The sequence below is a fragment of the Nelumbo lutea genome, chromosome 2 (assembly GCF_056320005.1).
Source record: "Nelumbo lutea isolate HS-2025 chromosome 2, American lotus-T2T, whole genome shotgun sequence".
In the NCBI taxonomy this organism is placed as follows: Eukaryota; Viridiplantae; Streptophyta; class Magnoliopsida; order Proteales; family Nelumbonaceae; genus Nelumbo; species Nelumbo lutea.
In genome coordinates this window covers 40,537,777-40,563,462 of record NC_142685.1, presented here as the reverse complement: position 1 = coordinate 40,563,462, position 25,686 = coordinate 40,537,777, and the positions used below count along the sequence as shown (strand labels likewise).

General features: G+C 35.8%; 1 protein-coding gene across 2 annotated transcripts; it reads left to right on the top strand.

The window, feature by feature from the left end:
* Positions 1-497: 497 nt before the first annotated feature.
* On the top strand, positions 498-25,686 carry LOC148870057 (isocitrate dehydrogenase [NAD] regulatory subunit 3, mitochondrial-like). Of its 2 annotated transcripts, XR_016108130.1 has the most exons (5): positions 498-1,165; positions 7,165-7,404; positions 14,205-14,283; positions 19,231-19,628; positions 24,802-25,686. XR_016108130.1 is itself a non-coding variant. In XM_088973529.1 (4 exons), exons 1-4 carry the CDS (start codon positions 617-619, stop codon positions 19,500-19,502), a joined length of 1,140 nt encoding a protein of 379 aa, XP_088829655.1. In that variant the 5' UTR covers positions 498-616; the 3' UTR covers positions 19,503-19,774. The 2 variants fall into 2 exon arrangements, 1 of the variants encoding a protein (XP_088829655.1); XM_088973529.1 differs by lacking the exon at positions 24,802-25,686 and having other exon boundaries at positions 19,231-19,774.

Genomic DNA, 25,686 nt, shown 5'->3' with positions numbered 1-25,686 from the left:
TAAGGTGGAATTTAATGATTGATTGTACATTAGTATCCATGAGATAATGGATGTGTCAAATTTGATTTTGTGGAGTCAAGGTTTAGACATTACATAGATTGAGACCATTAGAGAGAAATTAATATGATGAAAGATGAATCTCTAGAGTTTGGTTATGAAATTTAATGTGTGACTAACTTATAGCTTCTTAAGTTTGGGGATTGCATTTGATCAAAATAGTAAATCTTATTGATCTCAATGCTCTTAGTGATTTTTAAATATATTTATTATATGTGAAAGGGGATTGTGGGTTTCGACAAATTTTAAATTGATTTGGTTATATTTTCAAAATTTGGGGTCATGAAAGAGGGTGTATTAGTCAAATAAAAGTTCAAAAAGCTTGTTTATAGATGCATCATAGATAAAAAGGGGTAATTATCTATTTGTCAAAAATTAAAGGGTAAATGTTTATAATTGGCAGAAAATCCAAGGGAGGTTTTTTTTTTTTTTTTTTATATTTTACGTCCTTACGCCTGAGAAAAAGAAAAACCGAAATGATGAGCAAGAGAGAGAAGAAGGTACGTCACCTCGCCATTTCCGGTCTTACTCCCTTGTAAAAACACAGCAGGTTACTATCATGGCGAGAAGGACCCTATCAATTCTATTGCAACTTCTGCCGAGCTCAAGATCTTCTTCATCATATCCTTCGATTGCATGCTTAGGGTTATCAGGTCTCGATTCGAAGCGAACCGTAACCTACATGCCCCGGCCCGGTGATGGCGCACCCAGAGCTGTGACCCTTATTCCAGGTGATGGAATCGGACCTCTTGTCACTGGTGCTGTCGAGCAGGTCATGGAGGCAATGCACGCTCCGGTGTACTTCGAGAGATACGAAGTTCATGGCGACATGACAAAGGTTCCGCAAGAGGTGATTGATTCGATCAGTAAGAACAAGGTCTGCTTGAAGGGTGGTTTGGCAACGCCGGTTGGAGGGGGAGTTAGCTCGTTGAATATGCAACTGAGGAAGGAGCTTGATCTGTATGCGTCGCTTGTGAATTGTTTCAATCTGCCTGGGTTGTCCACGAGGCACGAGAATGTTGATATCGTTGTGATCAGGGAAAACACAGAAGGAGAGTATTCTGGGCTCGAGCATGAGGTCGTTCCTGGTGTGGTCGAGAGCCTCAAGGTAATCTTGTTGATCATTTTTCTATACATTTGTTTAGCTAACCTTCTCTTATATATTTTTCTTTCCACTATATGTTTTCCCTTTTCTGTCTTGCCTGTTAATCTTGTAGTAGTAAGCTCACCTTTTATTGATGATATCTTTTTAATGCACTTAGAACTGATTACATTTAGAGTTGGCTATCAGGATTCAGGACCCTCTATTGGTTGGTTAATGCATTTTGAAACTATATGATTATTGGAAGAATTGTGAATTTAGATTGGTCCTTTTGTTTGATTCATGATTGATTATATGATCTATTATGAAAAAGAAGAATGTAGAAGCTTGTCAATTTGACTTATAGGATAATTGTGAACCATCTTTGATCACTTGATTGCTGTAGTTTAGAGAAAACTGGTATTTCAAGCTAACTGTAACAAAGTAAAGGATAAAATAATTTCCATTGCCTACCAATGCTCAGAGAACTGGACTGGGCATAGAGCTGGAAAAAGGAGAGGTTCACAGGTCAGATGTTCAACCAGGGTTAACCCAGACACGACATATATACATGTATAAAAAGGAAATTTCATTAAACTGAAAAAAGGCAGTGGTTGTCAAGTTGATAAACCAAATACAGATCAGGTCAAACTGTGAAAGAATCAAAGTTACAAAGATTCAACTCCAGAGTACCCCAGAAATTCCCTAACAGATCAGACTTATTCACTTGGTCAAACTCTGGAAGACTGAGAGCCCAAGCTACAATCAGATTGCCCACACCTGCTATCAAATATTCAATGCTTTTTCTTTGTCCTCGAAAATCCTTCTATCATATTGCGAATGGGATATGACTCCATAGGACTTTAGCTTTCTTCCTTTGATTTTCGGCCATTTGGAGAAAATCTCTGCTGGAACCAAAGGATGAGATTCATTCTCTTCAAACAGGTAGGAGAAGAACTTCCAAATAAAATTTGCCACACTGCATGAGAAGAATAAATGAAGAACCGTTTCTTCCTCCTGGTTGCACACATAACAACAGTTTTGCTAATTGTAAGCCTCTGGATTTAAAGTGATCCGAGGTTAGGATACTGTCATGCGCCACCAGTCAAGCAAAAGCTTCTACCCTTGGGGGCACTAGGTTACCCCACACTCCTTTTATCTTGTCTGGATCCCTACCATCTCTCAGTAAAGCTTTGTAAAAATATTTAATTTAAAATCTGCCTTCTCTGCATTATTTCCACCATAATCCATCTACTGTAGCTCTGGATATATTTGTATCTTCTAACTTTACCAATAACAGAATACACTTGATCCACTTCTTGGTCCAATAAAGGTCTTCTGAACTTCAGGTTCCAAACACTTGCTCCCCTCTCCACTCATAACATTGCTCAATAGATACTTGTTGATCTGTCAACTTGTAAATTTTGGGGCACACCTCACGTAATTATCTCACTCCAAGCAACTCATCTTTCCAAAACCTTGTCCTAAGCCCTTCCCCCACTTTTAACTTGACTAAACTTCTGAAGTCTTGATTAAATCTCATGATTCCTTTCCATACACTTATCCTGTAGGACTAAGGTAGTGACCACGTCTTGAATTGTTTGGCCTTGACTTAAGACCACTTCTCCATCTTCATCTCTTCTCTTTTTACCAATTAAGGATGAAACATCTTTCTTCTTGGACAAGATAATTGTCCCACCAGCCTTTGAGTTGTCCTGTAAAACATTCAGTCATCACGGTGGCAATTATCTTTTTCTCATTTCTAGCCAATTTGCTGGCACTAGCATATAGTGTCATATGATGGATTAATTCATGAATTTGATATTCAGACAAACCATATAGATTCCATCGGTAGAATGTATTTTCATCATAACTTACTTGAGGCCTCTTGGGTTCTTCAAACAGTAAGTCTACTGGGGCATGCCTAGGGTAATAAGGCTTTTTACTCTTATATGAGAGCTTATTTAGCACTATTGAGGGTGTATTAGATTTTCCAATTTCTGATTCCTCACTTAGTAAGTCTATAGAATGAGAATCAAATATCTTTTCTTCTTCTTTTAATTTTTTAAATGATATCTTTGAGGACTCTCCATTTTCCTAGTTGGAACTTTGGAATGAAATCATTTTAGCTACTACATCCTTGTAGTTCATTTTGGACAGGTCTAACATAGTTCTTTTAATTCTCATGTCGTGAGGAAATTTTCTCACCACTCCCATTGGCTTTTCTTTTTTAATTATTGCTGTTCTTTGATTAGAAATTTCTAGGGAACTTAACAAGGTTTCAATTCGGCTTGTTTGTTGGCTTAAAATATTCAGGCATATGTTTGTATAGTTATTTTGTTATATTATTTGAGAACAATGTTCTGGTATTATAGCATATGTTTGATTATAGCAGAATTCTTTATTGGGCTAGCTAAGGAGGATGTATTGATTCTACAACAATCTTCCATGCTTTAGAAAGTTTATTTGTGATACATAAATCTAATTCTTCTTCTGGGGATTTTATATTTTTAAACGGTTTTTGTTGTGCAAACCAATCCCAGAAAGGAATATTTTCCTTAGCTTCTAACATATCTTTGTACCAGAGTTCTCTAGTACAATCTCTCTCAGATTTACAGAATTTTTCAAAGAAAGCATTTCTTTCTTATTGGTTGAGAATTGAAATTTAACCTAATAAGGTCTTTATCTATATGAAATTCTTCAATTTCTAGGACGTTTATTTCAAAATTGGCTTCTGTTGGTTCATAAGATCATACAGAAAGGACTTGGTTTTGGGTTGTATGATAAACCGAAGGTGGCATATTAACTGTTGGTGTTTCATATGTAGCATATATTATACCTGGAGGGGGATGAGATGGTTTTGACAAATCCACCGACCTTCTAGAATAATATCTTACCTTCAATGTGTTTAGTGTATGGGGGATGAAGTAGAGGCTCTCTTGAACCTTAGTTATATAGATCCATCTTGTTCACCAAAGCTAGTTTAGTGGACTCCATGGGTCTGGGAGGCTCAGCATTAGCTATCAACCAACTATCCGACAACTTCACGTTTTTTCATATGATTTGCCTAGAAATTGTGACATTTTTCCTGGCATTGGTTTGGAACGGAATCATCATTCCCCTTGTTCCGGTTATCCTAGTATTAGGACATATGGTATTCATGGTGTTGAAATAGACCTTGTAGACTAACGCTACATTTTCTAACCCTAGTTTCATTTCGAAACCTTGGGTTTGCAGTCTCAAGGTTAAGGCTTCGTGGATCCCTGGGTCTGTTAGAGACACTGTAAAATTAGGGAACGCATTAAAGTATATGGGCCCTTGACTAAGGTTACCTTCAATTACTCCTATTAAGGAATCACTAAATTTATTATGCCTGGAATCTCTTAGACATGCTAAAGCAGCTATTGGAAGACCTAATCGGGTCAAGGGTTTGATGGCTACTTGTACTAGGCCAAAATTGATGAAATGACACTCGACCTTTTTCTTATAGGCTTCTATAGTTCTTTGGTTTATAAGGTGAAAGTCTTCTGATTCATTTCCTAGTGCTATCGTTCTTTCTACAGTTCTAATGTTAAAGTCTGTTTTTAGACTAAAAACTCCCCTTTTGTAGATCTTAGATGGTGCTATCTTGGGTATGGTCCAATTCTGAAGGGATTTCTCTATGTTACTATAATTTATTTCTTCCATATTTTTTGGACATGGACTTAGTAAGGGAAGAATTGGTGCTGCATTCTTCAGGACTATGTTCTGGATTAGATGCTGACCTAAACAATCTCCTCATCTTTTCTTTCCACTTCACCTTCAACAGTTAGTCAACTTTAACGGCCTTTCATTAACTCTGCTCGGCCTAACATGACTTTGACCTCGGTTCAAGGGTTCTAGTCTTGGTGGAATTGGTAGATGTCTAGTCTATCCAACTTGGGTTCTAGCCAAGCGAAATCTCCGAAGAGGTTGCAATCTTAGGGTTCTAGCCAAAGGTTCTAGGTGGTATCTATACATAAGATATTTTTAATGTTCACAAGTTTAAATTCTAATCTTACGATCTAATGACATAAAAGGTTATAGAAGAAATATGGACCAAAAGGCTCAAAATTTAGGGTAACCTTGGATCATTAACTCAAGGGTTTAAAGGAATGTTGGATCTATTGGCTTCGATACCAACCGAGGAGGATGAGAAGACAACAGAGTCTACAAAAGCAGTGCCAATTCAAGGGCATAATCTAAGTCATAAATCTGAATTGTAGACAATTCATTCTTGATATCATCCCCTAGTCCATTCATGAAACGAATTGATTTGTGCCTTTCACTTTCTATGATGTCACATCTAATATATAATTCATCAAACTTATGCATATATTGAACTATAGATAGCATACTTTGCTTGAGATTAGTCAACTCCACATATAGATCATCATGGAAGTATTGTGGAATGTTACTTTTCTTGTAAATACCTCTTCATCTCTACCCATGTGGTAATATTCACCTCTATTTTCTAGTTATTGTTCAAGATTTCTCCACCATACTTTAGCAATACCTGCGAGCTTCATGTGTGCAAATCTAAATCTGTGTTTTTTAGGCATATCATGCCAATCGAAATATTCTTCTAGTATATCAATCCAATCAAAGAATGTTTGCCGATCTTCATCTCCCTTGAAATTAGGCACTTCCCTTTCTCTTCTAACATTCTTGAAAACCTTACTCCTATAGCCGACATTACTAGATCTACTTTGTTCCACCAATTTCTCAAGTAAATCAACCATAGACCTTTTATATGGTTCAAAAACCCTGTCATCATTGATTCTAGACTGACATTGTTTAAATGATATCCCAGGCCTATAGAATCAATCACTTTGTAAGAACATGGCGGCTAAACATTAGCTCTGATATGAAAACTGATGCAGTAGGGCTGGAACATACTATCAAAAAACAGAAATAAGAGAGAGAGGGACTGGTCAAAATGACGAAAATACCCATACTGTCCAAATATACAGAAATACAGAAAATTTCAGAAAATTCCAAATTTGATTCTTCAGCTCCTACATTACCCTCCTTAGTGATTGAACGGGTGGGCATGGTGGCTTACCATCTTGTGATCTTAGCTTCCTTCGAGCTCCAAGCTTCATCCTGTTTTTCACATGCCTCTTTTGAAGAAGCACATAGGTGTCAACATGTCACTTCTTATGTTCAATGATGGTGTTGAACTTCAGCTCAGTCACAATGGGTCCTGGACTATAGATGGGTTGACTGGTAAATGAATCCTTCACATGGACAAGCTTACTTGCTGAGGATGCCAGTTGGGAGTCTTGCTTTGCCCTCCATTAGATGTATCCCAATTTAATCCTCGAGGACAAGGATGCTCTTGAGGGCTGGGGAGTTTTTAGGAGCGCAGCTGAGCCCAACCAGAGTAGCGGAATGGGTGGTGCAGGGAGTTCAACAACTTGCCAACTTGTCAAAGAATTAGTTATGAATCTAAACTGTAAATCCAAGTTGTTTGTCAATGTAAGAATTACTATACAAGTGATGTGGTTGGAAGGAACTTGTTAGGAGGCTGCACCACCTCAAAGAGGCAGTTGTATTGGGCAGACACCCGACAGATCATAACAAGGGCATTTTGGTCTATAGAACGTTTGAATGCCATTGGCAAGATTTGATATCACTTTGAATAACTTTTTTTTTTTCTTTTATCTTCTTTTGCCTGACTGAATCCAAGTTGTTTGTCAATGTAAGAATTACTATATAAGTGATGTGGTTAGAAGGAACTTGTTGGGAGTCTGCACCACCTTGAAGAGGCAGTTGTATTGGGCAGACACCCAACAGATCATAACAAGGGCATTTTGGTCTATAGAATGTTGAATGCCATTGGCAAGAATTGATATCACTTTGAATAACTTTTTTTCTTCTTTTATCTTCTTTTGCCTGACCTTTTCTCTATTTTTTTTTCAAAATTTTATTGAATGTTCATGGAAATGTTTCTTCAGAATTGCCTCATGGAAGATTTTTTTTCCCTTGTACAACATTCCTCTTAGGTGATAACAAAATTCTGTTCAGAGCGCATTGCAAAATATGCTTTTGAGTATGCCTATCTTAATGACCGGAAGAAAGTGACAGCTGTTCACAAGGCGAACATTATGAAGCTTGCAGATGGTCTCTTCCTAGAATCTTGCCGTGAGGTTGCGACAAAATATCCTGGAATAAAGTATAATGAGATAATTGTGGATAACTGCTGCATGCAACTTGTTTCGAAGCCTGAACAATTTGATGTCATGGTATGTGGTTTTATAATTCATCTATATCTTGCTTTTCTTATATTCACATGTTTCTCCGTGTCTTTGTTTTTATTGTTTGACTATTGTCTTATGCCTGCCCCTTATTTGTGTGTGTTTTCTCAGTTGGAATTTGTTAATATGATTGTATTTTTGTTTGACAATTGTCTTATACCTGAATCTGGGGGAGGACATATATACACAATTAACTCTTCTCATACCAATCTCTGATTCTAATGTGATGTAGCTATCTTCATTGGCATCTAGCTTCAACAAAATACTCTTCATTCTTTTCTTCGTTCCCACTGAGAAAGCCACTACCACATACCTCTGAAATTATTCCTCTTTGAACAGCCAAATAAAAGTGCATCAACCAGAACAGAACACTCTAGCTGACCATAATAAGTGGCCATAAACTGGTTGAAACCTACCCTGTTAACAGAACTCTGATTGATGAAAAAAGTAACTAAATCTGCAGCTTCAGTTGAAGTAGAACAGATTGCAGGTCCAATTAGATCTTAGATCTGCTTGTATGAAGAAATAATTTGCAATCTGTTATTTATCTAATAAAACAGAAAATGAAAGAACAGAAAGAGAAGAGAACTTGGTCTGGTGAAGAGAAGAAAAGAGAAAATCAAGTCTTCCCACAACCAGAAATGCCTTTATATTGTAACATCACAAAATAAAAGGACCAAAGTGCCTCTAGTAAATTTAGAATAGATGCACTATGTTGCTCCGCTACCTACTTACTCTAATATACAAAACACCCCCTTGACTTATTTAAATTAGACAGTAACATTCCTAACAAATTGTTAAGGTAATAAAATTATGTTACAAAAGTTACTTGTATTTGTTGTTATTATTTTATTGTTGTTCTTGTTGTTAAATTGCTTTTTGCCTTGTACATATTATCTATCTATATAATAATAATATATTATATGCATTAGAAGGATAGTAGTCGATCTAGACTACAATCAGTCTTGAATTTAAAAGAAAAAGAGGATGAAAAATTGAAGAGAAGAAGAAGAGAAGAGAGGAAGAGAAGAAGTACATGAAGAGAGTTTCAGAAAAAGAGAGGGAAGGTTATAATTTCTGCCGACCCACTCTTAGTATTTATATAATTGTAAAAGGGCTGAATTGCCCTTATTGCTTACATGGCAAATAGAATAAGAAATAACTAATAATAAAGCTGAAATAACTACCAACTAACACTGTCATATCTAACAGAAATATTGCTGCCATACGAACACTATGGGGACCACATCAGTGTTCTCTACACTCCCCCTCAAGTTGGGGATAGATATTTGTCATTCCCAATTTGCATAGATCTACCTCTAACTTCTTCCTTGGAACCGCCTTGGTGAGAAGATTTGCAAGATGCATGCTGGAGGTGATATACGGAACCACCTTTCTCTGACAAAATGTCAGTCTACTTCAATATGCTTAGTTTTGTCATGCTGTACCGGATTATGAGCTATAGTAATAGCAGCCTGATTATCACAATACAACACTAAGGGCTTCTTATAAGCAATACCCAACTCCTCAAATAGTGATTTCAACCATAGGATTTCAGCCACACCATTAGCCATAGACCTGTATTCAGCTTCTGCACTAGAACAAGAAACAACATTCTGCTTCTTACTCCTCCAAGAGACCAGGTTACCTCCTACAAAAGCACAATATCCAGAGGTAGACATTCTATAATCAACACTCCCAGCCCAATCAACACCTGTATAAACCTCTACCTTCATGTGATTATTATTCTTGAATAGTATACCTCTACCTGGGCACCTCTTCAAAGATGCTAATATCCTCTCAACTGCAAGTAAGTGAGTAGTCCTAGGAGAGTGCATATACTTACTGACAAAGATAGAGGAGTTTTCCAACTAATAGTTGGAACATAGCTTTATCTTCAAGTGACTCTCCACCCTTTGCACTGATCTTGTGATTTTGTTCAATAGGTGTATCTGCAAGTTTAACACCTAACTTTCCAGTTTCTTCCAACAAATCTAGAACATACTTTCTTTGAGAAACAAAAATCCCATGTTTAGATCTAGCTACCTCAATACCCAAGAAGTATTGTAACTCTCCCAGATCTTTCACCTCAAATTCTTGATGGAGTTGTTTGAGAGACTAAATCTCACTGTTATCATTCCCTGTCACTACAATATCATCCACATATATAACAAGTAAGGCCAAGGAAGAGTCCACTCTCTTAATGAACAATGTATGATCTGACTGGGCCTGTACATAGCCGAATTTGTCAAGGGCTTGTCTGAATCTATCAAGCCAAGCTCTAGGGGACTGTTTGAGTCCATACAAGGCTTTATTCAACTGGCAAACCTTCTTTCTTGTTTCTACGTCATAAAATCTAGGAGGCAACTGCATGTAGACTTCCTCCTGCAAGTCTCCATTGAGGAAGGCATTTTTAACATCCATCTGGAACAAGGGCCAAGAGTAAATGGTTGCAAGGGACAATAAAACCCTAATAGTGGTCATCTTTGCTACTGGAGCAAAAGTCTCCAAGTAGTCTATACCACAAGTCTGAGTAAATCCCTTTGCAACTAACCGGGCTTTATACCTTTCAATGGAACCATCATCATTATGTTTCACAGTAAATACCCATCTACATCCAACCGATTTCTTCCCTTTAGGCTGGTCAACTAGCTCCCAAGTATTATTCCTTAGAAGAGCATCCATTTCAACCTTCATTGCATCTTTCCACTCAGGAACTGACAAGAACTCCTACCTTTGGAGGCCTTTAGGCTAGTCAACTAGCTCCCAAGTATTATTCCTTAGAAGAGCATCCATTTCAACCTTCATTGCATCTTTCCACTCAGGAACTGACAATGCCTCCTACATTGTTCTGGGGATAGGAATACCGACAATAGATGTGAGGAAGGATCTGTAAGAGGGGGACAGGTGATCATAGGACAAGAACTGGGAAATGCAATGGGCTGTGGATGTGGTGCAACGCTATTTGCCTTTACAGACTACAATGGGAAGGTCAAGGTCATCCAAAGGAGGTAAAGGCTCAACAGTGGAAGGTATCTTAGTGGAACCTGAATTTGATAAAGGGTCTGTAGTACTTGGATCTGGATCTGCAGAAGGAACTGGGGCTGGCCTGGATTGTTGATGACTGAAATCAACCTGTCTCTACCGCCTGTGATAGACTCTCAAATCCTGACACCTCTGACACCCCTCCCCATTACATCACTCATCACTCAATGGAACAGGTAAAGGAACTTCTGATGAGTTAATCCCACACTCACTACTCTCCCCCCGAGGAGAAACCCTAGGATAATAGGGTACATCATCGAAGAAAGTAGCATCCATAGAGACAAATCTTCTCCCAGAAGTGGGTTTGTAGCAGCAATATCCCTTTTGAGTTTGTGCATAACCGAGAAAAATACATTTGGAGGCCTTAGGATTAAATTTGGAACGATGAGGTCCAAGAATCTGAACAAAGCAAGTACAACCAAAGGTTTTAAGGGGAACAATAAACAAGTCTTTATTAGGGTAAATGGGGGCTTCATGTCAAGAACCCGTGAAGGAACTCGGTTAATGAGATACACTGCTGTAAGAATAGCATCTCCCCAGAAACGAATAGGCACATTGGAGTTAAATATGATGCTTCTGACTACCTCCAATATGTGCCTATTCTTCCTCTCAGCAACCCCATTTTGCTGTGGTGTATGAGGACTAGTACTTTGATGGATAATTCCATGGTCAAGCAAATAAGAGGCTAATTGGTTGGTAAAGTATTCTTTCGCATTATCGGATCTGATTATTTTGATTTTGATCCCAAATTGGGTTAAAATCATCTGATAAAAGATCTGGGTCAAAGCAGGAACCTCATCTCAAGAACGCATAAGGTAAACCTAAGAAAAACGGGTATAATCATCAACAAACAACAAGAAATATCTATACCCCTCCATAACAGTGATGTGGTAAGGATCCCAAACATCAGTATGCACAATATCAAAAGGATTATCACTTCTTTTATTTCTCAATGAAATAGATGTTCTACAATGCTTTGCAAGCTCACAACTCTCACATCTCAAACTGGACATCTGAACAAACTCAAATAAATCAGGAAACAAACTCTTTAAAGACCAAAAAGATAAATGACCCAACCGATTATGCCAAAGCATAACCTGACTAAAAGACTGAGAAACAAAAGACTTCCTATCTTCACTATCTTCCCAATGTGAACTCTCTCCAAGTAGATAGATCCCATTCGTCTCACAGCCAGTCTCAATCACCTTCCTTGTCTCAAAGTCCTGAAAAATACATCAGTTAGGGAAAAATGTTACTGAACAATTCTGATGTTTTGTAATGCTACTGACTGAAAGCAAATTAGTATTAAGCTTAGGAACATGCAGAACTGAAGATAAGGAGATGGCATTAGACAACTTGATGTCTCCCTTGCCAGAAATTGGAACAAGGGAACCATCAACAATGGACACTTTATCTCTGCTAGAAGATAAGTGATAGGTAGTGAACAGTGATGGCAAGCCAGTCATATGGTCAGATTTACCTGAGTATATTACCCAACAATGTTCAATGTTACCTGGAGCTGAAGCATGATAAGCTGAGGCCTGAGTACCTGAATGAGCAAAAGCTGATGTGGGAGCTGATGGCGGCTGAGATGATTGAGCCGAGTTGCCAACTTCCTTTTCCAACCGAGTCAGGGCAGCTCGGACAACAACTAGGGTGTCAGAGGTGTGCCTTTTGTGCCCGGTGAGGAGGTACAATCAGTATTAACAGCCATATTAGCATTACCCCTTTTGTTCATGAGTTTTATTGGGACTAAATGTGGGTATAACTTCCAATTGGTGTCTTTAGTATGCTTGGGTTTCTTGCAATGTTCACATTACTGGATCCTGCTTGTCTTCCTTCTTTATATCCCTCTCCGTATCACCCCCAGACTAAGGTTTGACTGCTGCCAAGGTTGGTGGGAAGGGCTAATGCTGCATCATAACCTTTCTCCTAGTCTCTTCACTATGCACTAAGGAGTAGACTTGTGATAGGGTCACACTGTCTCTTGTCAATAGTTGTTGTTTTACAATATCATACTCAGGATTCAGACCAACTAGGAACTCAAAAACCCTATTAATCTCAACTTGCTTTCTATGAGTCTGTGCATCCTTCTGGCTTTCCAACTCAAGTGTTTCTAGGTGGTCAATTTCATGCCTCAAAGATTTCAGTGTAGAGAAGTAAACCGAGACTGGTTTCTCTCCTTGCTTAAGGTTGTTAACCTCACATTTCAGTTCATAAGCCCTAGCAACATTAAGCGGTTGGGAGTAGGACTCTTTCATGACATCCCAGATTTTCCTTAGCTGTTTTCGCCCACAAATAGTTCCGGCTGATATGTGGCTGCTTAGAGTTGCACAGCCATGTCATAACCAAATAGTTCTCTTGAACCCATTTGGTATAGGTTTGGTCTTCCTTAGTTGGTTCTTTCACATCTCTCAACAAGTAGCTCAGTTTTCCCCTACCCCCAATGGCCATCATGGCCGATTGAGCCCATTCTAGGTAGTTTGATCCATCAAACTTAACTGTTGTAATCTGAAAGGTATTTTTAGACATGTTACCAGAATTGCCAGTCCCAGAAACACCTTTCCCTTGACTCTTGAACTCCATTCTTGATCAAGAATTAATAAAAAACCCTTTTTTAATTACTGTAATAGGAGAAACAACACTCAAACAACTGATAACAACCGGCCTAGGTCTTCCAAAGAACACAGAAAACAGAATTCTGAATGAAACCAGTTCAAATTCTGATATGAAACAAATAACAGTTTTGAATTTTAGGGTTTTCTCTCAAAACCCTAAAGAAAACACAAAGATTTTCCAGCCGCACCTCTCAAACTAAACCAAGATGATCTTTTTTAAAGTCAATCACAAGAAAAAAGCTTACATTATGAAAAAATCTCTGGCCGCCACCTTCCGGTTGATGCAAAACCCTAATCTTGAGGATCCGAAGCTTCTTCTGATTCTTTGTGACTACTGGAACTCTCCCAAACTTCTACAATCTCTTTAGTAGCAGCCGCACACTACCAGTAACATCCAAGAATCAGCCAATCCTCCTTCCTTGTTGAAAAACTTCCAAACCTAGGAGGTTCTCATGCAGTCGGCCTATTCAGACTAGCATAAGAGCTCCTAGGTCGGCTCTGATACCAAGTAGTCGATCTAGACTACAATCAGTCTTGAATTTAAAAGAAAAAGAGGATGGAAAATTGAAGAGAAGAGGAGAAGAGATGAAGAGAAGAAGTACACAAAGAGAGTTTCAGAAAAAGAGAGGGGAAGGTTATAATTTCTGCCGACCCACTCTTAATATTTATATAACTGTAAAAGGGCTGAATTGCCCTTATTGCTTACATGGCAAATAGAATAAGAAATAACTAATAATAAAGCTGAAATAACTACCAACTAACACTGTCATATCTAACAGAAATATTGCTGCCATACGAACACTATGGGGACCACATCAGTGGGGTTCACATCAGTTTCTCTACAGATATTATACATAAAGTGCATAAATATCTTTAAAGAGTGAAGCTTTAAACATGCTGAACCCACCGTAGCTTGGCTAATGTTTAGCTCTAAAGAGTTCATGAAAGAACCAAACTATTTCAGTTTATTTAAAGCCTTGACTGGAATTTCATGAATATGTATAGTATCTTTAATTAGGGACTTCTCTTCTATATATCTATTTCTTCATTTTAATTTTTTAGTCATGAGATTACACTTGATCCTTTTTGCAAACAGCTCATGTGGTATTCTTTGTGATTTTGCAGGTGACACCTAACCTTTATGGTAACTTGGTAGCAAATACAGCTGCAGGTATTGCTGGAGGCACTGGTTTCATGCCAGGAGGTGAGTTTTTGATAACTCCACCATAAAATCTCTTACATCTCTTTCCATGTTAGTTTATTAGGATGTGGAGTAAAGTGCTAAAGAAACTTGGTAGTGTTCTCTCGGGCGATAGTTCGTCACCTTTCTCTCGTACTTTTTCTTTTTTCTTAATGATATGTTCTTTTATTAGAAAAAACTTGGTAGAGGAATGAAGAGGATCAGAATATAATCTAAGTAAAGTGAGCGTGCTATAAAGATTGGAAAAGGACCAAATAGTCTTGGTAAAAGATAAGGAAATTAAGGAAACATGGAAAGTTATTTTGAAAAATTATTAAATGAAGAACATGTAGAGGGTGCTAATAGCGTTGAGATTAGCAACTCTAATAGCACAAAAAATTAATATGTAGCTTTGTAAGGTTAGAATTTCAGAAGTAAAGGAGAGCATTAAATAAGATGAAGGGAAAGGTGTTAAGAACAGATGGTAAATTATTTAATAAGATAATGAAAGAAAAGAAGATGCCAGATGAATGGAGAAAGTGCACTATGGTGCCTATATTTAAAAACAAAGGTTATGTACAAAGTTGTAATAATAATCATACCCGTGGGATTAAACTCATAAGCCATACTATGAAACATTGGAAGGGAATAATTGAGTAAAGGATACAACATGAAACTAGTATATTAAAGAACCAATGTGGGTTTATTGCCAGAGAGATCAACCATGAAAGCTATCTTTCTATTGAGATGACTAATAGAAAAGTTTAGTGAGAATTCATGTGGTGTTCATTGATCTAGAGAAAGCATATGATAAAGTCACAAAAGAGATAATGTGATGGGTTTTGGAAAAGAAAAGAATCCAAATTAGGGGTGATCATTTTTATCCCAACTGCACCCAGACTTCACAGTGGCTGAAATATTCAGAGCTGTTTACAGACTTCACAATGGATGATTTGTTGAGGAGGTGGGGTGAGATTGCTAACTGCACTCAGACCAAAGCAGTCTTGTGTGTGTCTCGGACTCCCCCACCGGCTGACTTTTTAAAACTAAACTTTGATGGGAGTAGTCAGGGGAATCCTGGACAATCGGGGATTGGAGGTGTGTTTAGGGATGAGAATGGGTTTGTTTCAGCCATGTTCTCCGGCCCAATTGGAGTGGGTGACTTTCTCAGGGCTGAGATCTTTGCAGTTTTGGAAGGAGTTCAAAGAGCTAAGGAGATGATAAGAAAACTCATCATTGAAGGGGACTCGGAGGTGGTGGTAGGGTGGCTGAATAAAGAAAATAGCAGATTATGGATGTACAGTAATGAGAGGTGGAAATATAGGTGGTTGGTTCAAGAGATGGAAGTTAAGATCAGCTGGGTGAAAAGATCAGCTAACTCTTTTGCTGATGGGTTAGCTAAGCAAGGAGTCGAGAGGGAGTCACTGTTTTGGGCACAAGTGTAGTTTTTCCTTTTTGTTCTTGGGAGTTTAAGCTCCAGTTGGAAGATAAGAAAGTTTATCTTCCTCACTGTAATTACTTTTGTGATTAAGTAATGAAATGTTGTTATTGATAAAAAAAAATCATTTTTAGCCCAACCTATCCTGACTGTAAATTCTAGGCTTGGCCTAGTTTTTGTGTTTTGGCCAGGCCTAGGCTCAGGCCCACAAATTTTTGGGTTGGGCCAGGCCTAGGCCTAATACTTCAATCTCAATCTGAGCTTGACTTGGCCTGCATATATTAATATATAATACATTTTTATATAAGTTTTATATTAATATATTATAATATAATGCATATAATTTATATTTTATATAATATTTTCTATTTTATTATGTACCAAATAAATTTTTTACACATATACAATATAATAATCTTATATATTTAATGTATTTATAATACAATTTATAGGCTCGGAATTAGGCCTGGGCTGGGTTGGGCCCAAGCAATAGCCCTTATCACATGTGCAAAACCTGACCCTTGATCACCCCTAGTCCAAATAGGTATTTGGACCTAATCAAAGAATATGCATGAGTGAGCAACAACCAATGTTGGAACACTTGTGAGAAAGACATCAAATTTTATGGTTTTGATGGGTCTTCACCATGGTTCACAGTATTGGTGATATTTGGCGAAATTTCCCCAAAATATCTCCATTTTGCTAGGTTGTGATATGTAATTTTCCAGGAATCTTTTTTCCAAACACCTTCGATATATTTCAATATGTCAATGATATTTCATATTTAATTGATAGACTTTATATTTATATTTTCCAAACATCATCATAATAATTTTAAAAATATTTTCCTAAGATATCCAATCAGGAATTGGTGATTGGGTACTTGGCTTACTATTTTGAAACAATTCACTAAGTCACTATTATTCAAAAGAAAAATGCATATAACTAAAGGGAGATGATATGGCTAGTAAATGATATATTTAATGGAGATGATATGGCTAAAAGACTAAAGGGAGACAAAGAGAACAATACCTATTAAAGTCTATTAATTTTACCATATTTGTTTTATATAGTTCTCTTATATGGTTTCTTGAGTGTGTTAAAGTGCAACTATATTTCTAATGATTCCTTGAAGTTTATTAACTAATTCCATGTTTTTAGAAAACTTTCTTGTGTTTTTAGTTTTTCCAATTATCTAGTGATGTTAAACAAAATATCCCCAAAATTTCTCCATCTCTATATATGGCGAAATGTCCATGGATATTGAAATTGTGAACCATGGTTTTCACCAATCTCATCACTTGGTCCTTATTTTATGTCTGAAAATGGGTCGGATTGAATCGGGTGTAGGCATATGAGCATATCCAAACTTGGTTCATTTATATTTGAATTTGAATTGGATCTTATCCATTGGATTTATATTGGATTCAAATAAAATTTGGATTGCAATCAGATATTGAATAGTATTAATAAATTAAACTAAAATGATTAAAATATTATATATTATGAGTAAAATGAACTAAAATTGACTTTAATATTGTATTTCGTTAACAAAATGAATTGAAAATAATTTATATGAAACTTAAACCTTTGATAGTTTAACAAAAATACAGCATTCAAATCAATTTTACTGATACATACAACATAAATTCTAAGTACTTATATTCATAAAAAAAAATTCTAAGTACTTATGAACATATTTATTTAAATCAAGTTGAATTGGATATTATCAGATTGGATAGGGGTGATTCATCTTTGATCCAATTATAATTGGATTGAATTCGAATCACCCTTAATGGCATAGAATTCAAATTTGAATTCGGACAATTGGATACTGTTTGCAACCCTACCTTATTTTTACTAATCATAGATGAGTTGACTAAATGCATTCAAGATGAGAGTCCCTTGTTGCTTGCTGTTTCTTGATAAAAGGGCAGCCCAGTGCATGAGGCTCTTGTGCAGGGTCTGGGGAGGGACATGAAACTAATGAAGGTTTAAATGCAATATTAAGTTAATGGACAAATGCCTCAGAAACAAGAGGGTTTAAAGTAAATACGACTAAAACAGAATATATGCCATGTAAACCTAATAGTAATAGTAGTGTGAAGTGTGAACCAGGGTACACATAGGATTGGAGACTATGAGATAACTCGGTGTGACCTTGACTCAATAATTCATAACAAGGAATAGATTGAGGAGGATGTTGCCCATAGAATCAGAGCTGGGTGGGCAAAATGGAGGGTCACATCTGGAGTCGTGTGTGATGGGAAAATACCACTTGTATTAAAAGGAAAATTTTATAAAACAGTAGTAAGACCAGAAATGCTGAGATGGAACAGAGTGTTGGGCAATCAAGAAACATGTCCAAAAAAATGAGTGCGGAAAAATGTGTATGCTGAGATGGATTAGTTGAAAAACTAGAAAGGATGGGGTTAGAAATGAAGTCATTTGAAGGAACGCAGGAGAATCTCAATTGACCCGTAAAAAGAAGTGATCTATTACAAGTTGAAGGACTAGAAGGGCCAGAGGCAGACCAAAACGGACATGGGTTGAAGTAGTTAGAAATGATTTAAGTGCTTGTGGTTTAACAATAGATATGGCTCTAAACAGATTGGTATGGTGAAGCAGGATTCATGTAACGGACCCCATATAGTTGGGGTAAGGCTTAGATGTTGATGATGGTAATTTTTGTTTTCGATGGATGTAAGATTAAAAAGTTTTCAGACTTGTCTTGCTGTAATAATAGGAGTCAATTTCTAGCCAATATATGGTGATCCCAGTGCCACCAGGGTTGGGGGGTTATGGTCTACCATACTAGTCATATGAAATGGATCAATATATGGTGATCAAGAATTTTTTTTTTGGAATCCTTACATTTCTTTATTCCATTTAGGTTGCACATAAATAAAATAAAATGAATTGTTTCCAAAAGAAAATGCTATTTTACAATGCTGCATGCAAAATAGCTATGGAAAACAGACACTTCCAGAAAGTTTGTAGTTGTAGGAAAATGACATCTGTTCTATTTTGCTAGGTGATTTTCCAAACAGATGTTCTATCCTCTCTTGACTCAATCTCACAATGCCCATATAATTCTTGACTATTCATGTTCTTTTTCCAAGTTGAACCAAACACAAAAATTAGTAAAAATAAGTTTCTTATTGATTTTTTAAGGAAATCATGTTCTTTTCTTTTCTTTTTTTTTGTGCAATCCTGAAATGGCCTAGTGTTTTTTTAGGAAAATTACTCCATTTTATATAGTGAACCTGTGCTCTAAAATGTTAGAAACCATATGAACAGATTTCATTATAGTATCTTTGTTCATTTTGCATGTACCTAACAGGTAAATGCTTTACTTCAAATTTGTATGGTGATTGCTTGGATGGTCAGCAAATCATGAAATCAATTCATGGTTTTTAAACTTCTCTCCTTTGTGATTGGCATCACAGTTTCTTTTCTCTTTTTTAATTCCCTGTATCTTCATCCCTTGCCATGATGATAAATGATAAATCTTTAGCTTTTGGTGTCTACAGGCAATGTGGGGGCTGATCATGCTATTTTTGAACAAGGTGCTTCGGCAGGCAACGTAGGAAATGAGAAATTGCTAGAGCAGAAGAAAGCAAATCCAGTAGCCCTCCTCTCATCTGCCATGATGCTGAGACATTTACAGTTTCCATCTTTTGCTGATCGATTGGAGACTGCTGTAAAGCATGTGATCTCAGAGGGTAAGTATCGGACAAAAGATCTTGGTGGAGACAGTACAACCCAAGAGGTTGTTGATGCAGTCATTGCAAATCTAGACTGACAGAAGGATTTCTCTACCAAATAAACTTGCTATGAAGCAGTCTTTTGAGCCCCTGGGTTTTTGAACATGTAGCAAGCATTTCCTCCGCCATTTATGTATCATTATCAAGTTTTCCCGCTGATGCAGGTAAATCACAAAATGTGATATATATAAATTTTCCCCTGGTAATAATGCATTAATGCTGCTTAGTCCTTGAAATCAGGAACCATGTGTGAGTGCTTAAATAGAAGCCTCTGAATGCTACATAAATGCAATTTTCTACATTGGTAAAACTTGCTTGCATGAAATCTATCTGAAAGCTCGGTACCAAAATATATCTATCTGAAAGCTTGCTCTTTTCAGGGTGGAAAATAAGATGTGAACTCTATGATAGTCGTGGTCACTAGACAATTATTGGGATATGTTTTCTTCATGTTCAGTGCAAAACCTTGTATAGGATATTTCTGAAACGTGTCTTTGCACTGCACATATTTGTATTTGCACTCTTCCCAAACAGAACCTCAGCTACACTGAGCAAAGTAGCAAACAATTATGACTAGTTGAATGGAGTCTTAAATCTCTGGCCATTTGGTGTATAATGGGCCTGTATTATAGTGCGGAAACAAGTTTCACTGAGTAATCAATTATCGAGCAATTCAGTGTTAGGTTAACCTTTACTTAGTGCCCATCTTTCTACCATTTTTTCAGACCTAATGCTATTGCCCCTAATTCTTAGTATTTACTATTTAGCATGTTGCCTGGTTCAAGAACTGGTATGTATCATAAAATATGGTACAGTATGTTATGATACTTTGATCTTTGCATTGACCTTATATTAGACAATCACCACAATAGATTATCACTCAACAGTTTCTAGAAAAATGGTTCCAAATTACGGCTAGTTTCTTGATGGATTACGTAAACGGTACACATTACGATTGCCTTCGAAACAGGTCTTAGATTGTAAGTAATCCAAGGAAAAAAAAAAGATTGTAAGCTAGTTACAAAATACCAGTATCATCAGAAAGTGTATGTGTAAAGTTGGAACTGGATATATATCATGCTTTGATATACATGGATATAGTGAAACGATCTGGATGCACACTGAAACATCAAGGAAACTCTGATAAATCCCATAATTATTACAGTAAGTCTATGGTTGTTAGGACTATAAATATATACTAGTAGCCCACCCAAACTAAAAACTATAAGTATTATACATGTAGATATGGCTTTTGAGAAACTACTACATTTATAAAGCCATTAACATATTATTTATTTTAGTTAATTATAAGTTAAAATTTACAAAATATATAATAAATCTACAAAATTAATTCGATCTATGATAATATGGAAGATCCATAAATCCGACCAATGTTTTTAATAACTGTCCTGGAATTGGAACTGCTATGGCCACCGGTTTCTGGGTCAGCAGTTCAACTGTTCAATTAAAATGGATGGTTCGTTGCAATTTTAAAAAATAAAATAAATTAAAATGGCCAAAATCATTGTATGGGTCAAATGGGTCAATGGTTTGACTGCTCAGATCAGCGGGTTGTTGACTAAGTCAACGATTTTTGGGAAAGGAACAGTTCAGGGGTGAAATGGAGCCAATTGCCTGGACAGTTTCTGGATTGAATGGTCTAACCCACAACCCTCTGGGTCAACGACAGTTCAAAAACCATGAATCCATGAGTACGAGTCCAAGGTAAAATCATATGAGTTATATAGTTATATATTTTAGTTGCTAGTTAAATGCCATATACTTCTTAAAAATTGTTAATGTAAAATACATTAATTTTATATTAATATATTTTTCATAAAATAATAATATGAAATTTATTATAATTAATAATTTTTAGAAATATATAAAGTTAATATAAAAAAGTATCTTATCACATTAGGATTACAAAGATACATATCATATCATATGCAGTTAATAAAATTTAATTACTAAATAATTGTTATGTTTTTGTTATTTATTTATGTAAATTACTAAAACATATTTTTTTTGGCATAAATTGTTGATGGATCAATAGATTTGATAGATCAGATCCATCTTATAGTTCTTTCTTACCATGAGAACCATTCAATATATTCTTTATGGTATTTTTTGGATTTCTTTTTCAATTTTATGGGAAGAAATCTATAGAACTTACTAATATTAGCAAAAGCATCGTAGGTCCAACAATAAATCATTATATGCTTGCATTTAAACATTGTAATATGTAGGTATCAAATAACAAATAAACTCATTCCATACATGCTGGTCACCATCGTTTGGATCAAGGGGCTTAACATCCCCGCCTGCTATAAGGGGTTAACGTTGTGCCTTTTATCAACTATAGATTTGGGTGATGGCACATAATGGGTTTGTTCTTTGTGGTAGAGGACGGTTCTAGTAGGGATGCAAACGGATTGGATTGGATTTGAATTTGGGTTATTCGAATATGATCCAACGCTTTTCATGTCGGATCTGATTGGATTTGATAGGATTCAATTTGAATTCAAATCTTATCGGTAAGTCAGATCTTTGGATCTGATACGATCCAATTTGTTTTCTTTAAGAATTAATTAATTTCTAAAAGAAAAATAAAACATTCTAATTTAAATAAAGTAAAAACAAAAATATAAGTATTTTTAATTATCTTCATCATATACATGTTTTTTATAAAAATAAATAATATAAAAAATTTATAAAAATATAATATAAAAAATATATTTATAAATAAATAAATAAATAAATAACATATACATATATGTATTATATATTTATATTTATAAATATATAATATATATCAGATTGAATTTTTTCAAATTGGATAGGAGGATCCAAATCCGACCGATTTCTGATCGGATCCTATTATCCGATCCGAAGATCTAAATAGGGCCGATCCAAATTCGACCAAATATTGGATCATGATCCGATCCATTAGCACTCCTAGGTTCGAGTCATCTGTTGGAGTGCTAATGAAAGAACATGTATGTATCTACTTATAACCAATGTTCAGAGAACTAGGATGGACATTAATCCAGAGAAGAGAGAGGTTCACAAGTTAGAGGTTCAACCGGGGTCCAACCATAGGTGAAACTGTGGTGATGTGGCATATGTATATATATATGTATTACATGTCATATTAATACTATATATAACGTATTTTAGAACTTCTAAATTACTTAAATATGGTGCATGAATGGCAAGTTCCTTAATTTTTAAAGCAAATAACTAGGGTCCAAGTCTCTTAATTTACATTTTCTTTAAAATACATGTGTAATAAAGTAATATGTAAATACAAAGTCATTAATTAACACAAGTTAAGAGATGGACTAATGGTAATTAAACAATATATGAAAAATAAGATATCATGGGTTCAAATTTTATTAAACACATTTTAAAATTTCAATTAGTTAAAGACTTGGTTCATCAATTTCCCTGTTAAAGCAAAAGCAGTTATTGGGGTAAGATTGTACTACCATGGTCCTACGTCATGATTCAACCGGTCCGAGTTTCTAAACACTGCTTATAACTATAGCTTTTGGCATAATGGTAAAGCGCCTTCTAACAATGGCTTGGAATAAGAGCAATGTCCCGGGTTTGAGGCCCCTGGTTAATGCTGAGGGGAGACTATTGGCCTTAAATGGGTTAGCGTTATACCTTAGGGACTCAAGAGGCTTAACATCCTAGTCGCTATATGGGATTGATGTTGTGCCCTTGCTATCAACTATGACTCTGGGTGAGATGGTCCAACATGGGTTTAGTCCTTGTGGTAGAGTAGTAGAGTACTAGGTTGAGGGTTCAGGTCACTTAGTAGGGTGCTAGTGAAAGGACATGTTTGTATCTACTTACAATTATAGCTTTTGGTTTAATGGTAAAGCACCCTCGAACAATGACTTAAGGTTGACCCTATGTGCTTTGGTGATAACAAACTCATTGGGGGTATTAATGGTGTACTAAGTATGCAACTAATTTAAGTAAGCTTCATTAAGCCATAATTGTACTAAGCAAACATACTATTAAAGATGAAAAAGTGAAATCATTGTCAGTCTCTCCAATAAGGATGCTCCAAAAAAATCTAAGCATGGAAAGGCTATTACAAGAACTCAAAGACTTTGGAGTTGCTTAAGAAAATTCAATGCTACAACAATTCATCAAGGAGGAAGACTACATTATGTTGTGTTTAAAAGTTTCATATCCTTAGGATTTTGATGTAATTAGTTGCTTGATGTGCACTTTCTATGATGCTTAACAAGACCCAAACTCAGTTTATACAACCTTAAAGATAAATGGTTAGAATAGGTTTTATTGTTATGCTTTCTTGGACTTAAACAAGTTTTTAGAGTCTTAAAAATCAATATTGAAATCCAAAGGAAGAGTATCCAAACCTTTAGATAAATATTTCCAAAGTTTTTCAATGTTGGACAGCGAATGAGGCATAAATTGCTTGGGCTTTATTGTATAGCACCCAAAAATGTATAGTTAACTAGTTGTGACAATTGGGACATGAAGTGCCTAATTGTGAAGCATAGTTGATTATCCCAAAATGCATAGTTGACTATTTGTGACAACTAAGGCATAGAAATGCCTATCTAAGATGAATAATCAACTACCCAAAAAATGTATAGTCAACTAACATTAATAGAGTGAGTTTAAACAAGTACTGGTTGATTGAATAGGAGCTAGTCAACCAAAGGAGAAAAAACATTTCCCCCTTTATATAGTAGATGACTACCAAAATTTTATAGTTGATTCATTTGAAGAAATTTGACTAGTTGAAGGCTTAAATGACTATTGCTATGTTTGATAAGCCTTCTATCATGTTGGAGGAAACTTGAATCATTACTATGTTTGGCAAGAACCTTTCAATGGTTAGAAAATGGTCACTTGCTCCATAGGCCTCTAAATAGAGGTCATCGACTTTGAATCAAAACTAAGTAAAAAGAAAGAAAAACAACCTGAGCTATTAATGTACACAGTCTTTAGTTGTTTTTTTTGTAGAGAGATAATTAGCAAGAGTATTTTATTTTTCTTTGAAGAGATTTCTAAGATTCAATAATTTTTGGAGGTGAGTAAAGCCGAGAAGCTATTAAGCTCATACAATCTCACCCATCTACTGAAAGTCTCTTCTTATGGTTGGGCATCTCAAGATATACTCTTGCAACTGAATAGTTTCTATGTTGTATTCTATTATATCTACCTATTTGAGAGGTTTTTGTATCTTACTACTTTGTGCTATATTTGTAACATCATTTGAGTGTAGGGGGTGTTCTAGGTTGAACACCATTCAAGGTTTGGTGGATACTCATAAGTTCTACTATTTAGGTCTTGTTGGCATCCGTAAGTCCAACTATAAGTCATTGTAGGCACCCGGAAGTTCTATTAGTTGTAAAGCTTTTGTTGGCGCTCAAAAGTGTAGCTGTTTGTTGGTAGAAATCCTCAGAGGGTGTTTGAAGTAGAGGACATAGGTAGGGGTTTCTGCCAAATCTCTATAAAAATCTGTGTGCTTCATCTTTGCTAACTGCTTAAACTTGTATATCTAAGGATCTTGTAGTTGTTACACATTGTTCATTTTCTTTTGAACTACAAAATATAAATTTCTTGATGTATTGAGTTTCTAACATCACTAACCCTACTAACTGCACTAAATTCTTGTTTTAGTAGTTTGAGTATTTCCTTGTTTACTAACTTTCACCAACTGCTAACTATTTACATTTAACTGCTGCACATTTGCTTTATCATAGATGTTTACGTTCATTGCTTTATTTATTGTTTAGTTGCACTGTTTATTTTCAACAGTTAACTTGTCCTTAAGATTTTTGTAGCAATTCTTCAACCACTTGAATCTCAAGTTGATTATTCCTCGAGTATTTGGTCCTCTCATAGCTACCAATTTGTGGTTGGTCCATATTCTCTAGTTGTTAAACTCAGCACACACTTCTTGTGTAGCTGCCATTTACATTTTAGTTTATTTACTTTTCAACTACCTTTACAATTCTATAGTTATTTTAATTTATTGTTGAATTTTTATTTAACTAGAACACCACTAACATCCTAGGCAATTCATTTATTTCAATATATATATATATATATATATATATATTGTATGTATAACTGTTGCAGCCTTTGTGATTACCTTGTTTATTTGATTGAAACTATTGTTCATCGTTCAACAGTAAAATTAATCATATTGAACAATATTTTGATTTA